Source organism: Oncorhynchus kisutch, linkage group LG1 (assembly GCF_002021735.2).
Source record: "Oncorhynchus kisutch isolate 150728-3 linkage group LG1, Okis_V2, whole genome shotgun sequence".
Classification (NCBI taxonomy): Eukaryota; Metazoa; Chordata; class Actinopteri; order Salmoniformes; family Salmonidae; genus Oncorhynchus; species Oncorhynchus kisutch.
Window position 1 is genome coordinate 58,280,797 of NC_034174.2, and position 16,517 is coordinate 58,297,313.

Genomic DNA, 16,517 nt, shown 5'->3' on the forward strand with positions numbered 1-16,517 from the left:
ATGTTGGTACTTATTTATTTTGATCAACAGCCATGAATGAGTGAGTAACTCATGTGTATGTACAGTAGGTGTAGAGGCTACAGTATATGACTGCCCCATTATTTAGCAGACATCACTTACTGCTTATATTCAGTCAACACATATATCTGAAGAATCTTCTTAGGGATAGGAGTCCCGCTCGCTAGCTAACAATTAAAAGAAATAATCATAAATATTATGGATTTAAAAAATGTATGTACAGTACATGTAAGTGTCTTATATCAGCTGAAAGCTTAAATTATTGTTAATCTAACTGCACTGTCCGATTTACGGTAACAATTACAGCCAAAACATGCCATGCGATTGTTTGAGGACTGCGCCCCACATCAAAATATTTTTCAATCGGCACAGGTGTGATACAATCACAAATAACGATTAAATATTCACTTACTATTTGAAAATCTTCCTCTGATTTATCATCCAAAGGGTCCCAGCTATTACATGTAGTGTTGTTTTTGTTAGATACAATCCTTTTTTATATCGCAAAAAGTCTGTTTAGTTGGCCCCATCGATTTGAGTAATCCACTCGTTCAACTTGCAGAGAAAGGAATCCGAAAATCTACCCCTAAACTTTGTTTCAACAAGTCAAAATATGTCTCTATTTACTCCTCAGATACCTTAAAATGTAATCAAACTATAATATGTATTTCGGAAAGAAGTATGTTCAATAGGAAAATGATTTTAGCAGGTGCGTAATGTCTTCATGGCACACACAAACACAAATTTCCAAGACAGTGTCCCTCTACTAAAACTGATATTTCCTTTTAGTTTTTTGAAGTTACAAGCCTGAAACCTTGAAAGTAGACTGCTGACACCCTGCGGAAGCCATAGGAATTATATCCAGGGAGCAAATTTTCAATATGCAATTCGAAGAGGATGGTCTCTCTAAAAAAAATAATTCCGGTTGGTTTTCCTTTGGATTTTCTCCTACCATATCTATTGTGTTATATTATCCTACATTATTTTAACATTTCTACAAACTTTTAAATGTTTTATTTCCAATGGTACCAGTTATATGCAGTTATATGCATATCCTGGCTTCAGGGCCTGAGCTACAGGCAGTTAATTTTGGGCATGTCATTCAGATAGGAAGTGGAGAAAAAAGGGGTCTAGCCCTAAGAAAAATAGCGAGGGAATATATAGGGAATCCAATATGGTGTAGCAGTGGGATGTTTTGATTGTCTTGTCCCGTCCCTTGTATATATCGTTTCTTTCTTCGTATATATTTTTAATCTAATTTTTCCATCTACGGACTGAACATACTCTCCTGCAACCCACCTCACCCAATGCGGTATGAATCTGCTATTTTTTATACTTTAGAACCGTAACTCCCTTCAAGCTAGCAGGCTACTAGCTAGTTGTCAGTTAGCCATCATCGTTAACTGTGACATCTGCCAGCTTCCGCCCGGTCAACTCTTGCCAGCCTGCACAGCGCAATATCAACCCAGAGCATATCGGACTGCTTTTCTCCACCATTTCTCCGGATTCCTACCATAAGCTCTGAACCTTTACTCTGGATCATGACAGTTAGCTAGCTGCTATCCGAGTGGCTACTCCTGGCTAATGTCTCTGTCCCGAAGCAAGCACCAGTTAGCCTGGAGCTAGCCTCGAATCTAGGCCCATCTCCCGGCTAGCCGAGTAGATCTATCAAGCAATTCCTGGGCTTCAATTACTTCGCCCATCCATCACGACTGGTCTGCCGACGTAACCATTCGAGGGGGTTTCAACAGGCTCCCCCGTTGCGACGTCCCCCTGAGGCCCATCTACTAGCCTGCTGCTAACCCCGGCCTGCTAGCTGTCTGAACCTCCGTGCCTCCAGCTCGCCTAGCTACTCACTGGACCCTGTGATGACTTGGTTACACATGCCTCTCCCTAATGTAAATATGGCTTGTCTATTGCTGTTTAGGTTAGTAATTTTGTCTTATTTCACTGTAGAGCCTCCAGCCCCGCTCACTATGCCTTAGGTAGCCCTGTTCTCCCACCCCCCACACATGCAGTGACCGCACCTGGCTTAAATGGTGCTTCTAGAGACAAAACCTCTCTCATCATCACTCAATGCCTAGGCTTACCTCCACTGTACTCACATCTTACCATACACTTGTCTGTACTTTATGCCTTGAATCTATCCTTCCGTGCCCAGAAACCTGCCCCCTTTACTCTCTGTTCCGAACGCATTAGAAGACCAGTTCTTTTAGCCTTTAGCCGTACTCTTATTCTACCCCTCCTCTGTTCCTCTGGTGATGTAGAGGTTAACCCAGGCCCTGCAGCCCCCAACATCAGACCCATTCCCCAAGCGCTCTCATTTGTTGACTTCTGTAACCGTAAAAGCATTGGTTTCATGCATGTTAACATCAGAAGCCTCCTGCCTAAGATTGTTTTATTCACTGCTTTAGCACACTCCGCCAATCCAGATGTCCTAGCCATGTCTGAATCCTGGCTTAGAAAGGCCACCAAAAATCCTGACATTTCCATCCCTAACTATAAAATTTTCCAACAAGATAGAACTGCCAAAGGGGGCAGAGTTGCAATCTACTGCAGAGATAGCCTGTAGAGCTCTGTTTTACTATCCAGGTCTGTGCCCAAACAATTCAAGCTTCTTCTGTTAAAAATCCACCTTTACAGAAACAAGTCTCTCACCATTGCCGCTTGTTATAGACCCCCTTCAGCCCCCAGCTGTGCCCTGGACACCGTATGTGAATTGATTGCCTCCCATCTATCTTCAGAGTTCATACTGTTAGGTGACCTAAATTGGGATATGCTTAACACCCCAGCCATTTTACAATCTAAGCTAGAAGCCCTCAATCTCACACAAATTTATATTGTAATTGTTTTTAATAAACTGCGGTTGAAAATTAGCCGGTTGGCTAAAACCGGCACTTTTACTGAAATGTTGATTAATGTGCACTGTCCCTGTAAAAATAAAAATAAACTCAAACTCAAACTCAAATGATCAAGGAACCTACCAGGTACAACCCAAAATCCGTAACCATATGGGCACCCTCTTAGATACTATTTTAATTCGGAAGTTTACATACACTAGGTTGGAGTCATTAAAACACATTTTTCAACCACTCCATACATTTCTTGTTAACTAACTATGCTTTTGGAAAGTCAGTTAGGACATCTACTTCGGCATGACACAAGTAATATTTCCAACAATTGTTTACAGACAGATTATTTAACTTATAGTTCACTGTATCACAATTCCAGTGGTTCAGAAGATTACATACACTAACTTGACTGTGCCTTTAAACAGCTTGGAAAATTCCAGAAAATGATGTCAAGACTTTATAAGCTTTTGATAGGCTAATTGACATAATGTGAGTCAATTGGAGGTGTAGCTGTGGATGTATTTTGAGGCCTGCCTTCAAACTCAGTGCCTCTTTGCTTGATATCATTGGAAAATCAAAAGAAATCTGGCAAGACCTCAGAAAAAAAATGTTTGACCTCCACAATTCTGGTTCATCCTTGGGAGCAATTTCCAAATGCCTGAAGGTACCACGTTTATCTGTACAAACAGTAGTGCGCAAGTATAAACACCATGGGACCACGCAGACAGGAAGGAAGGAGACACGTTCTGTCTCCTAGAGATCACTTTGGTGTGAAAAGTGCAAATCAATCCCAGAACAACAGCAAAGGACCTTGTGAAGATGCTGGAGGAATCAGGTACAAAAGTAGCTATATCCACAGTAAAACGAGTCCTATATCGACATAACTGGAAAGGCCGGTCAGCAAGGAAGAAGCCATTGCTCCAAAACGACCATAAAAAAGCCAGACTACGATTTGCAACTGCACATGGGGACAAAGATCATACTTTTTGAAGAAATGTCCTGTGGTCTGATGAAACAAAAGCAGAACTGTTTGGCCATAATGACCATCATTATGTTTGGAGGAAAAAAGGGGAGACTTGCAAGCTGAAGAACACCATCCCAACCATGAAGCACGGGGGTGGCAGCATCATGTTGTGGGGGTGCTTTGCTGCAGGAGGACTGGTGGACAAAATAGATGGCAGCACGAGGAAGGAAGATTATGTGGATATATTGAAGCAACATCTCAAGACATCAGTCTGTTATAGCTTGGTCGCAAATGGGTCTTCCAAATGGACAATGACCCCAAACATACTTCCAAAGTTGTGGCAAAATGGCTAAAGGGCAACAAAGCCAAGGTATTGGAGTGGCCATCACAAATCCTTGACCTCAATCCCATAGAACATTTGTGGGCAGAACTGAAAAAGCGTGTGAGAGCAACGATGCCAACAAATCTGACTCAGTTACACCAGCTCTGTTAGGAGGAATGGGCCAAAATTCACCCACTTTATTCTGGGAAGCTTGTGGAAGGCTACCAGAAATGCTTGATCCAAGTTAAACAATTTAAAGGTAATGCTACCAAATACTAATTGAGTGTATGTAAACTTCTGACCCACTGGGAATGTGATGAAAGAAATAAAATCTGAAATAAATAATTCTCTCTAGTATTATTCTGACATTTCAACATTCTTAAAATAAAGTGGTGATCCTAACTGACCTAAGATAGGGAATTCTTACTAGGATTAAATGTCAGGAATTGTGAAATACTGAGATTTTATGTATTTGACTAAGGTGTATGTAAACTTCCGACTTCAACTGTATACACTACGGTTCAAAAGTTTTAGAACACCTACTCATTCAAGGGTGTTTCTTTATTTTTACTATTTTCTACATTGTAGAACAATAGTGAAGACATCAAAACTATGAAATAACATATACAGAATTATGTAGTAAACAAAAAAGTGCCTTGATTATTGCTTTGCACACTCTTGGCATTCTCTCAACCAGCTTCATGAAATGCATTTCAATTAACAGGTGTGCTTTCTTAAACATTTATTTGTGGAATTTCTTTCCTCCTTATTGCATTAGAGCCAATCAGTTGTGTTGTGACAAGGTAAGCGGGTATACAGAAGATAGCCCTATTTGTTAAAAGACCATATTATGGCAAGAACAGTTAAAATAAGCAAAGAGAAACTACAGTCCATCATTACTTTATGACATGAAGATCAGTCAATACGGAAAATTTCAAGAACTTTGAAAGTTACTTCATGTGCAGTCGCAAATTAAATCTAATGTTATTAGCTTTCTGTTGGTCCTCAGTCTTTGGTAGCGGGAAGTGTCGGTGACACTGGTTTGTCTTATAGGCCACATACATCTCATGTTTGAGCCGTTGAATTGCGACTCTACTTTGTCTCTATACTGCCGCTTTGCTTGTTTGATTGCCTTGTCCGCAAAGTGTGAATAACACTGTTTGTATTCGGTCATGTTTCCAGTTGCCTTGCCATGATTAAATGTGGTGGTTCGCGCTTTCAGTTATTTACCATCATTTCTATAAGGCACAACATAATCTGAAACACAACCAAGAAAAACTGCAAATGCATCCAACAAGTTTGTAGAGTCACAAGTTTGATGTAGTCATTGTGTGCTAGGAATATGGAAACCAAATACAAAAATGTTGACTACTTTAATACACTATAAGTGAATTTGTTCAAATACTTATGACAAATACTTCCATTTCTAAATGGCAAAACAGATGTGTATGATAATACCCTCAAATTAAAGGTGACAGACATTCTGTACTGTTGCCTCATGAAACATTTGATCTCAAATCCAAAATACTAGAGAACAGAACCAAATTAAAAGATTTTGCTTCACTGTCCAAATAAATATGTTGAGTAGTGTACGAGCAGTAAATGGGGCAGATTGGGATCACTTAATGAGTAGTCATTAATTCATCAAGCGATAATTCCTTGCTGTATGACTGGACTCTGGTCAGAATTATGACTGTTTTTTTTTTACAACCTCTTCAGCCTTTGGAGCTATCCTGCAGGGCAGTCTGTTTGGCATGGCAGGCCAGCTGCCTACCAAATACACCACACCCATCATGAGTGGGCAAGGCCTGGCGGGAACTTTCGCTGCCTTCTCCATGATCTGTGCTATCTCAAGTAAGTCTGAGAGATGATACAGGGGTTGGGGGCAACAGTGGCATTCCAAAGTCAACTCTCTCTCTCGCTCTCTCACTCTCTCTCTCTCTCCTTCCCCAGGTGGCTCGGAGATAAATGACGCTGCTTTTGGATACTTCATCACAGCCTGTGTAGTGATCTTATTGGCCATAATATCCTATGTGGTCCTCCCTAAACTGGTAATAACTCAACTCTGGATTTTATGTTATTACATCAATTTGGCTGAAAAAGTGCTTAGGAGAGTTTACTCAATGATAATAAGTAATGCAAATAATACTTTCGGGCAATTTACCGTAATAGTTACCAAACTTTGCAACTGCACAGTGTTTACTGTAAATTTATTTTTGTAGAATGCTCTGTATAAATTGTTAAAAGTAGTCCTTGTGCATAGAGTTGTATGGTTTGTTATACTATGAAATCAATGTTTTTTTTTTGGTATACATTTTAAGGTGAAAAATGGTTACCCTTTCACAACATTTAATTCACTACTTATTGATTTTCCAGTGTTGTTAAAGGACCAAAATGCGTAATACCTCCATTTGAGCCATTCCAGTTGATCTCCTCCGTTTAACTACCATCCCCACTGTGAGATAATTGGTCGTTCTGAACCTTACTTTAGGAGTTCTACCAATATTACAAGACCCAAAGTGGAAACAGAATTAGTGATGAGGAGAACAAGCTGGATCTACTCAAGAAAGGTAAAACGACAGCCATTTCTGTTTCTTAGATTTGTGAAAATATTAAATGTAGAAATAAGACAAAGACTCGAAATTGAGCTCGGGTGCATCCTGTTTCCTTTGATCATCAATGAGATGTTTCTACAACCTGATTGAAGTGCACCTGTGGTACATTACATTGATTGGGCATGATTTGGAAAGGCACACACCTGTCTATATAAGGTCTCATTGTTGACAGTGCATGTCAGAGCAAAAACCAAGCCATGAGCTCAAAGGAATTGTTCTTAGAGCTCTGAGACAGGATTGTGTCGTACCACAGATCTGAAGAAGGGTGCAAAAACATTTCTTGCACTCTTTGATTATCCCCAAGAACACAGTAGCCTCCATCACTCTTAAGTGGAAGAAATCTGGAGCTACTAAGACTTGTCCTAGAGCTGGCCGCTCGGCCAAACTGAGCAAACAGGAGAGAAGGGCCTTGGTCAGGGAGGTGGCCAAGAATGCAATGTTCAGTCTGACAGAGCTGCAGAGTTCCTCTGTGGAGATAGCAGAACCTTCCAGATAGACAGCCATCTCTGCAGCACTCCACCAATCAGGCCTTTATGGTAGAGTGCCCAGACGGAAGCCAGTCCTCAGTAAAAGGAACATGACAGCCCGCTTAAAGTTTGCCAAAAGCCACCTGAAGGACTCTCAGACCATGAGAAACAAGTTTCTCCGGTCTGATGAAACCAAGATTGAACTCTTTGGCCAGAATGCCAAGCGTCACATCTGGAGGAAACCTGGCACCATCCCTACGGTGAAACATGGTGGTGGCAGCATCATGCTTTGAGGATGTTTTTCAATGGCAGGGACTGGGAGACTAGTCAAGACCAGGGGAAATATGAACTGAACAAAGTACAGAAAGCTCCTTGATGATAACCTGATCCAGATCGCTCAGGACCTCAGACTGGGGCGAATGTTCACCTTCCAACAGGACAACGCCCCTAAGCACACAGCCAAGACAACACAGAGGTGGCTTCAGGACAAGTCTTTGAATGTCCTTAAATGGCCCAGCCAGAGCCCGGAATTGAACATCTCTGGACATACCTGAAAATAGCTGTGCAGCAATGCTCCCCATCCAACCTGACAGAGTCAAGCAGAGACGAATGGGAGAAACTCCCCAAAAACAGGAGTGCCAAGCTTGTGGCGTCATACCCAAGAAGACGCATGGCTGTAATCGCTGCCAAAGGTGCTTCAACAAAGTACTGAGTAAAGGGTCTGAATACTTACAGTATGTAAATGTCAAAATTCAGTTTCTTATGTTTTATAAATTAGCAACATTTTCTAAAAAGTGTTTTTGCTTTGCAATGTGGAGTATTGTGTATAGATTGATGAGAGAAAAAAAACTGTTCAATCAATTTTAGAAAAAGGCTGTAATGTAACAAAATGTGGAAAAGTCAAGGCTCTGAATACTTTGAATAAACTATGTTAAAACGTACCTCTTGAATTGTTCTGACGTTAGAAGCTAGTAGCCTAGTCAAGGATGCATCATGCAATATTTCAACACTACAATTGTGAAAGACCAAGTGGAACAAAAGTAACCTTGAATTTGGAGGTTTAAAATATCCCTCTGGTGGCCAAGACCTATTTTCAGAAATGATATTGTTTGGTGGACATAAAGTCTAAGATCTTTGATAGGCTGATGTGGAATTTGTTAGAGGAAATAATCACCGGACAGGACAGCTGGTCAGGTTAGGGCTAAATGTGCCAGGCTCTCTTATGGGAACAGCTATCAATTCATGTAGCATTGGATCACATGCAACTGGCTGATGCACATTTTGAGACAAAGCAAAAAAATGTACTTTGAAAAAGTTTCATGTTTGCAAGTACGGCCCCAATCATGCTGTACTCCTGTTTGTTTTATAGTAAACAAACACTCTATAGCCTCAAAACATGGTTAAAACTGTAATGTTAGTATCATGGATGCTCAGTCCTTGCATCCATAGCTCTGTCTATGAATTTGAAAGTGGTTACATTTCTCCAGCCCCATCCCTCAGCTGTTTACTGAAACAGTGGAGGAGGTCTCTGCTTTGCTATTGTTTGAACTGCAGATTGCCCCTTTAATGGATTGCCTTGTTCCTTAACCCCTCAGAAAATGCAGCAGAGACTAAACCCGTTTTCAAAAAAGGAGAAGAGGAGCAAAACGTGTCCATGTTGACCATCTTCAAGAAGGTAAATTAAGGGCTGGATTGAATCTATATTGTTGAAGTTCAACTTTATTGAATGATTGAAATGTAAAGGCAATGTTCCTCATGAAATAGTACCCGCAAAATACCAGTCTCAACGTCAACAGTAAAGTTGTAAACTCTGGGATGCTGGCCTTCTAGGCAGAGTTACAAAGAAAAGCCATATCTCAGACTAGCCAATAAAAAGAACACAGACACATGGACAGAGAAACTCTGCCTAGAAGGCCAGTTTTATTGCTTCTTTAATCAGCAATCTTTCATTGGAACACAGGAGTGATGATTGCTGATAATGGGCTTCTGTACGCCTATGTAGATATTACATTTAAAAAATCTGTAATTTCCAGCTACAATAGTCATTTACAACATTAACAATGTCTACATTGAATTTCTGATCAATTTCATGTTATTTTAATGGACAAAAAGTGACTTTATTATATATATTTTATTAAAAATCTTTATTCATATAAATAATCTGATTTATTGAATTCTCCATGTGGTCTACAGTGCATTCGGAAAGTATTCAGACCCCTTTTTCCACATTTTGTTATGTTACAGCCGTATTCTAAAATTGATTAGATTGTTTTTTTCAATCAACACAATACCCCATAATGACAAAACAAAAACAGGTTTTTAGAACTTTTCGCAAACGTAGAAAAAATATAATATCACATTTACATAGGTATTCAGACCCTTTACTAGGTACTTTGTTGAAGCACCTTTGGCAGTGATTACAGCCTTGAGTCTACTTGGGAATAACGCTACAAGCTTGACACACCTGTATTTGGGGAGTTTCTACCATTCTTCTCTGCATATCCTCTCAAGCTCTGTCGGGTTGGATTGGGAGTGTCGATGCACAGCTATTTTCAGGTCTCTCCAGAGATATTCGATCAGGTTCAAGTCTGGGCTCTGGCTGGGCCTCTCAATGACATTCAGAGACTTGTCCCAAGCCACTCCTGCATTGTCTTGGCTGTGTGCTTAGGGTCGCTGCCCTGTTGGAAGGGGAACCTTCGCCCCAGTCTGAGGTCTGGAGCAGGGTTTCATTACACCATACCAACTGTGAAGCACGGGGGTGGCAGCATCATGTTGTGGGGGTGCTTTGCTGCAGGAGGGTCTGGTGCACTTCACAAAATAGATGGCATCATGAGGGAGAAAAATTATGTGGATATATTGAAGCAACATCTCAAGACATCAGGAAGTTAAAGCTTGGTCGCAAATGCGTCTTCCAAATTAACAATGACCCCAAGCATACTTCCAAAGTTGTGGCAAAATGGCTTAAGGACAACAATGTCAAGGTATTGGAGTGGCCATCACAAAGCCCTGACCTCAATCCTATAGAAAATTTGTGGGCAGAACTGAAAAAGTGTGTGCGAGCAAGGAGGCCTACAAACCTGACTCAGTTACACCAGCTCTGTCAGGTGGAATGGGCCAAAATTCACCTAACTTATTGTGGGAAGCTTGTGGAAGGCTACCCGAAATGTTTGACCCAAGTTAAATCATTTTAAAGGCAATGCTACCAAATAGTAATTGAGTGTACGTAAACTTCTGACCCACTGGGAATGTGATGAAAGAAATAAAAGCTTAAATAAATTATCCCTCTACTATAATTCTGACATTTCACATTCTTAAAATAAAGTGGTGATCCTTTCCGACCTAAGACAGGGACTTTTTACTAGGATTAAATGTCAGGAATTGTGAAAAACTGAGTTTAAATGCATTTGGCTAAGGTGTATGTTAACTTCTGTCTTCAACTGTATATCTGCAGGGACAAGGTGTCTGTGGTGGCCTCAGCTGGTCGAATGTGCTTTCTTCTTAAGCTCTGATCCATTTACTCTAGATCTGGGTCCTGGCTCTCTCTGTGTGTTTTGCCTTCACCATCACCATCGGCACCTTCCCGGCAGTCACTGTGGATGTGAAGTCTACCATCGCTGATGGAGGCACCTGGGGTGTGTGTGGGTGTGGGTGGGTGGGTGTGGTACATTTATGCGTGTATCTATCTATGATAAGAGCACGGTTTATGAGTCCATATTAGAGTATATGACTTGTCATTTTGCCAGCATTTACAACATGATCATATTCAGTCATTCACAACCAATGAAACACAAATGAACAGATATGGTGTCTTACTGTACATTGCTCTCTCGTCTCAGAGCTGTACTTCATCCCCGTGTGTTGTTTCCTGCTCTTCAACCTCAGCGACTGGGTTGGGAGAAGCCTTACTGCTGTGTGTATGTGGGTAAGTCACCAAAACAAAACACTTGTAAATAGAGTGAAAGAAATTGGTCGGTTTTAACAGAAAGGCCTGAAACTAACTGATTCGAATTCAAGTTTTTCATATTGTGAACTAAGGATTCCAGTTTACAGGTCTGGATTACATTTAGCTCTCCACACACAATTACGTGATAATGTCCTAGAAGCCTTGGTTTGGAGGATAGCCTATATGTGACCCAAGGGAAAGTTATGCTGCTTTGAAAGTTGATAAACCTGTAAAACCAGGAGACAAATAGGAGAAAATGCCCTTGAAAGATTTTGTAGAGATTTTCATACCTGTTATAGAGCTCACCCTTGTTTCCACCCATTCAGCATCGTTCACTCCCTCTTAAGCCTTAGCCACGCTCATCTCTTTATATCAGCATTGTATTTTCCTCCAGAAAGTTCTCTCTACTTAAACTTTTGCCCACATAGCTTTGTCGATAGCACCAGCTACATTCAGGGCAGCAATGTTTTTGAGAGCAGTAGCAACACTTTTGCAGTTGTCCATAGATATATCGTTCCAAAAATCGGTGGTAGCAAAGATGATCTAAATAATGGGGAAGCACCCATTCTGTTATAGACAGAAGCATGTGACATAACGGACCAATAAGGTGTCCAAAACCCCTCAATTGTTTTTCAAATGGTCCTACAGTGTAGTAGGAACCTGTGTTCCCTGGATCCTGTAACCAGACACAGGTGTTAGGCCCGAGATGAAGTCGAGGGCCAGCAAACCTTGCCAATAAATTCTCTATACCACGGCTTCAAAGCTATTATCACTTTTATACAACGGTTACCAACATATTAAAATAATTATACGATTTTCATTAAAAATGTTGTTTATACATATTACTTCCACGAAGATATAGTCCAGAGGTTGCTACCCATACCCACTGGTAGTTCGTTCGATTTGCATTGTTGCCAGCTATGCCGACTGGTCATTCGTTTGAATGACATCGTTGCCAGCCAATCCGACTGGTCGTTAGTTTGATTAGAAGGTTGCTACGTCAAACAATAAGGTTTTCTATGGAGGCTCTTCCCCTTTGTTAGCTCGCGAACTACTACAGCTAACACAATCACTTCAAACTGAAGCGGGAAAGACCTCAAACTAGCTGCATTTCGTTTTGTTTGACATGTTTTTTGTAAATGAAAAGGAATCTCCGCACACTGAGGATCAACGCACAATTGTCAATATATTTAGGCTGAGTTTTCAGTCGTCAAACCTTCATCAGAGCATATAAAAACACACTGACAGATGCCACATATAGACAATATAAACTCTCAAATAAGTCACACCTTTTCTGAGATAATTGATTACTGATGTGCATCCTGGTGTTTGTTGTACACGGGTGTTGCTCATCACATCTAATTGCATTAACGCACGTTGCCTATCATTGTGTGATAGTCATTGTGTGTTTTTGTATCCTCCGATGAAAGTCCGACGACCCTAAGCTAAGCCTAAATACATTTAAAATTGTGCATTGATCTTGAGTGTGCTGAGATTCCTTTTCAATTCAGTTCTACTCTTCATCTCGTGCACCTCAGCAACGGTCGGGTTGTGCATCTCAGCAACGGTCGGGTTGTGACAGATTGTTAAAAAAAATCGACCAGTTTTTCTATTGACATTTATTTGAATATATCCATAAAAATAATGCTGATTCGTGATTTCGACTGTCTGAGAAAAGCTGCGTGTTCCGTCCCAACACATTCATTCTCTATGGGACGGTCGATATTGCATGTCAAATGAATGTTGCAAATGTCACAGTGGATGGATAGAAATGAAATGTTATTTGTCACATGCTTCATAAACAACAGGTGTAGACTAACAGTGAAATGCTTACTTACGGGTCCTTTTACAATAATACAGAGTTAAAGATACACTTATTTTTTTATAAATATGTACACCAGGAATAAATAGACAGTGAATAACAATAATGAGTAAAAATAACATGGCTATATACAGGGAGTACAAGTACCAAGTTAATTGAGGTAGCTATGTACATATAGGAAGGTGTAAAGTGACTAGGCAACAGGATATATAATAGACAGAGGCAACAGAGTATGTTGTGGGTGTGAAAGTGAGTGTGTGTGTGTCGGGGGGGGGGCATATGTAGTGTATGTGTGTGTTGGGGTGTCAGTATGTGCGAGGATGTGGGTAGAGTCCAGTGTCTGTGCAAACGTTAGTGAAAAAAGGGTCAATGCAGGTGGTCCGGGTAGCCATTTGATTAGCTATTTAGCAGTCTTGTTTAGCAGTCTTATGGCTTTGGGGTAGAAGCTGTTCAAGGTCTTGTTGGTTTTGGACTTGGTGCACTAGGGCCTCTTGCAGTAGCGGAGAAAACAGTCTATTGTTTGGGTGGCTGGAGTCTTTGACAATTGTTTGGCCTTCCTTTGACACCTCCTGGTATAGAGATCCTTGATGGCAGTGAGCTCGGCCCCAGAGATGTACTGGGCCGTACTCACCACTCTCTGTAGCGCCTTGCAGTAGAATGCCTTGCGGTTGCCGTACCAAGCGGTGATGCAGCCAGTCAACGGTGCAGATGTAGAACTTTTTGAGGATCTGAGGATAAGAAACATAATTTAATAACAGGTGCAGAGGACAATCAGAATTGTGACAAGATCAGGACAGGACCCATGGTCATTAGTATAGAAGGGACTAGACTAACGTACTATTCATCAGCTGCTTACTGCCCCACCCCCCCACAAAAAAAAGAAATCCCCTGAAGATAAATATACTTGATTTTGCAAACAAAATATGTGATGTTGAAGAATCAGAACAATAAAGGTAACCCATAAGCCTTTACTGACGTGGTAAATTTACCATCTGAGAAAAAAATACAGGTCAACACTGAACTACCCTGAATTTCAGATAAATAAATAAATAGATATAAATAACTACCTTATCTTGTGGTGACCGGCTTAAAACATACACAGCAGCAATGTTTTATTGAACATGCACTTGAGTGCTTTTCATTGAATGTGAATGTGGTGTGTCTGGCATCCCTCTACTTTCAGCCTGGGAAGGACAGCAAACTGGTGCCCATTCTTCTGGTGGCCCGTGTGATCTTCGTGCCGCTCTTCATGCTGTGCAATGTTCAGCCCCGCTACAACCTGCCTATCTTCTTTGAACACGACGCCTGGTTCATCGTCTTCATGATAGTCTTTGCCTTTTCCAATGGATACCTGGCCAGCCTTTGCATGTGCTTTGGGCCCAAGTAAGACCTCTTGCCTGGGCACAAACCCAAATAGATCAACTTTCAAGGTATCGGGCAACATTTTACTCTCACAATGACTCACGCTGTGAGCAAACTAACCATTTGCTAACTAAAATTTGACATAGATGGAATTAGTAAAAATACAACATTTCTTTATTAACAGAGAAATCCCATTGAGACCTAGGCCTATTTTGAAAGTACACAAATTATACAAAATATACAAACACAACGTATTAATAACATAATATTTACAATCAATTTAAGAAAAGTAATCACATTCCTCAACAAGGAGCAGGTAGCCTAGCGGTTAGAGCAGTAACTGAAAGGTCGCTGGTTTGAATAGCCAAGCCGACAAGGTCAAAAATATGTCGATATTCCTTTGAGCAAGGCACTCAACCCTTATTTGCTCCAGGGGTGCTGCATTACTATGGCTGACCCTGTAAAACAACACATTTCACTCCACCTATCTGGTGTATGTGACAATAAAACATCTTACTAAATTGAACTGCCCTAGAGGTAACGGAGCACCAGGGTGCAGAGTTCTGCAGATCATTCCATACACAGGGTGCAAAATAACAATGCTAATTTCCCCAGTTCTGTAGAGATCAACGGGACCTCTGGAGTTAGCCATCCCTGTGATCAGGTCTGGTGACTCGTATAATTGAACAGTGAAGTATGGTACGGTGGACGTTTGTGCAAGAAGGCTATATAAACAAAAAGAGAGCAGTGTATCGATCTACGAGACGGCCAGCTTACTTTCTGCAATAGAATGCAATGATGTGTACTGAACCTGTCACCTGTAATAAAGTGAAGTGTGGTGTGGTAAACTGAATTTAATGGTTTCAGTGTAGTGGCACCTGCAGTCGTATAAATGGTGTCACTGTATTCTAGCAATTGCAGGAAAGTTGACTGAATGATCTGCTTTCTGCTGTTCAGAAAGAGGCATTATCTATTTCTAAAGAAGAAGCCCATTTTTATTCTCAACTTTATTCTCAACTCAATCATATGCTTTTTAAAAGATTCATTTTTGTCAATCCAGATGCCCAGATATTTATAAGCAGGGACACGCTCAATGTGGGCACCATAAACCAATTTCCAGTCACCTGATCCAGGACAATTTCAGACAACCTTTTTGAATGTGTAAAGATCGGTCGACAGTGTTGAACGCTTTAGACAAGTCAATGAATAGAGCAGCACACTGTTTCTTCCTATCCAAACAATTTACTCCATCATTTAAAACCAGTGATGCTGTCGAGAAGGTGCTATGCCCTGGTCTGATGCACATTTAGAATAGATTTTGAAGTAAAGAGAGATCTTGGCAGAGCATTAGTCAAGGATTCAAACATTTTAGCTAGGCAAATAAAGTTTAGAAATAGGGTGATAATTATTGAAGTCACAATGACTGTTAGAAGGACAACCAAGCAAAAAGGCATTAACTGCTCATAGCGTGGAACTGAGAAAAATTGCTTTTATTTAGTTTTTGGAACTCCTGTCTATTTAAAATGTTATGGTTAGTTTACTCACGTTGCATGTCATTACGAGAGAAAAATGTCTCCCAGGTTGACAGAAATGAGGTTGCACCTAAAATCTTACCACACCTGATCGGCTGTCATTCTCTCTCTCCACAGAAAAGTTGCTGCTCATGAAGCTGAGACAGCTGGAGCCATTATGGCCTTCTTCATGTCCCTGGGTTTGGCTCTGGGAGCGTCCCTCTCATTCCTCTTCAGAGGCCTGGTCTAAAATGGCGCCCTGTAGAGAACATGACCCCAAAACCCCAAATTGACCTATAAAACTTGCATTGTAACAAATTGTCTGAAATGTATTTGTTTATTTTTTAAACAAACGATACTGATTCACCTCAAATCTGGTCTTCCAAATAATGGAAGGTGGTAAGCAGCTCAAGACCAGGATTCAATCCGATAGCACTTTGTTGGCTATGCGCTATTTAAAGGTCATTTTCCGATTGTACCGACATATACAGCGTTTACCGTGAATGCGGTCTCCGTGAACACAGGAACATTACCTTTAACAGCCGGTAGTGTGAGGATTCTTTTGTTTGAAAGCTACCAAACTAACCAAAACTGAATTAAGTAGAGCATTTGTGAAATTAGGCATCTACAGGTTCCTACTA

The 16,517-nt window shown here is 40.8% G+C and overlaps 1 protein-coding gene across 6 annotated transcripts in view; it reads left to right on the plus strand.

Annotated features, from left to right (window-relative positions):
• LOC109890722 (equilibrative nucleoside transporter 1) overlaps positions 1-16,199 on the plus strand; it is a 37,940-nt gene extending 21,741 nt beyond the window's left edge. For 4 of the 6 annotated variants that reach the window (XM_031827816.1, XM_031827832.1, XM_031827836.1 and 1 more), the window contains 8 exons: positions 5,876-6,010; positions 6,110-6,207; positions 6,648-6,726; positions 8,834-8,913; positions 10,762-10,870; positions 11,075-11,160; positions 14,187-14,386; positions 16,015-16,197. In XM_031827816.1, the coding sequence (XP_031683676.1) occupies positions 5,876-6,010; positions 6,110-6,207; positions 6,648-6,726; positions 8,834-8,913; positions 10,762-10,870; positions 11,075-11,160; positions 14,187-14,386; positions 16,015-16,126 (899 nt within the window). In that variant the 3' untranslated portion in view covers positions 16,127-16,197. Of the gene's footprint in view, positions 1-5,875; positions 6,011-6,109; positions 6,208-6,647; positions 6,727-8,833; positions 8,914-10,761; positions 10,871-11,074; positions 11,161-14,186; positions 14,387-16,014 lie in introns of all 6 variants that reach the window. The other 2 variants (XM_031827825.1, XM_031827809.1) reach the window with 1 other exon arrangement.
• The last annotated feature ends 318 nt before the right edge of the window (positions 16,200-16,517 follow it).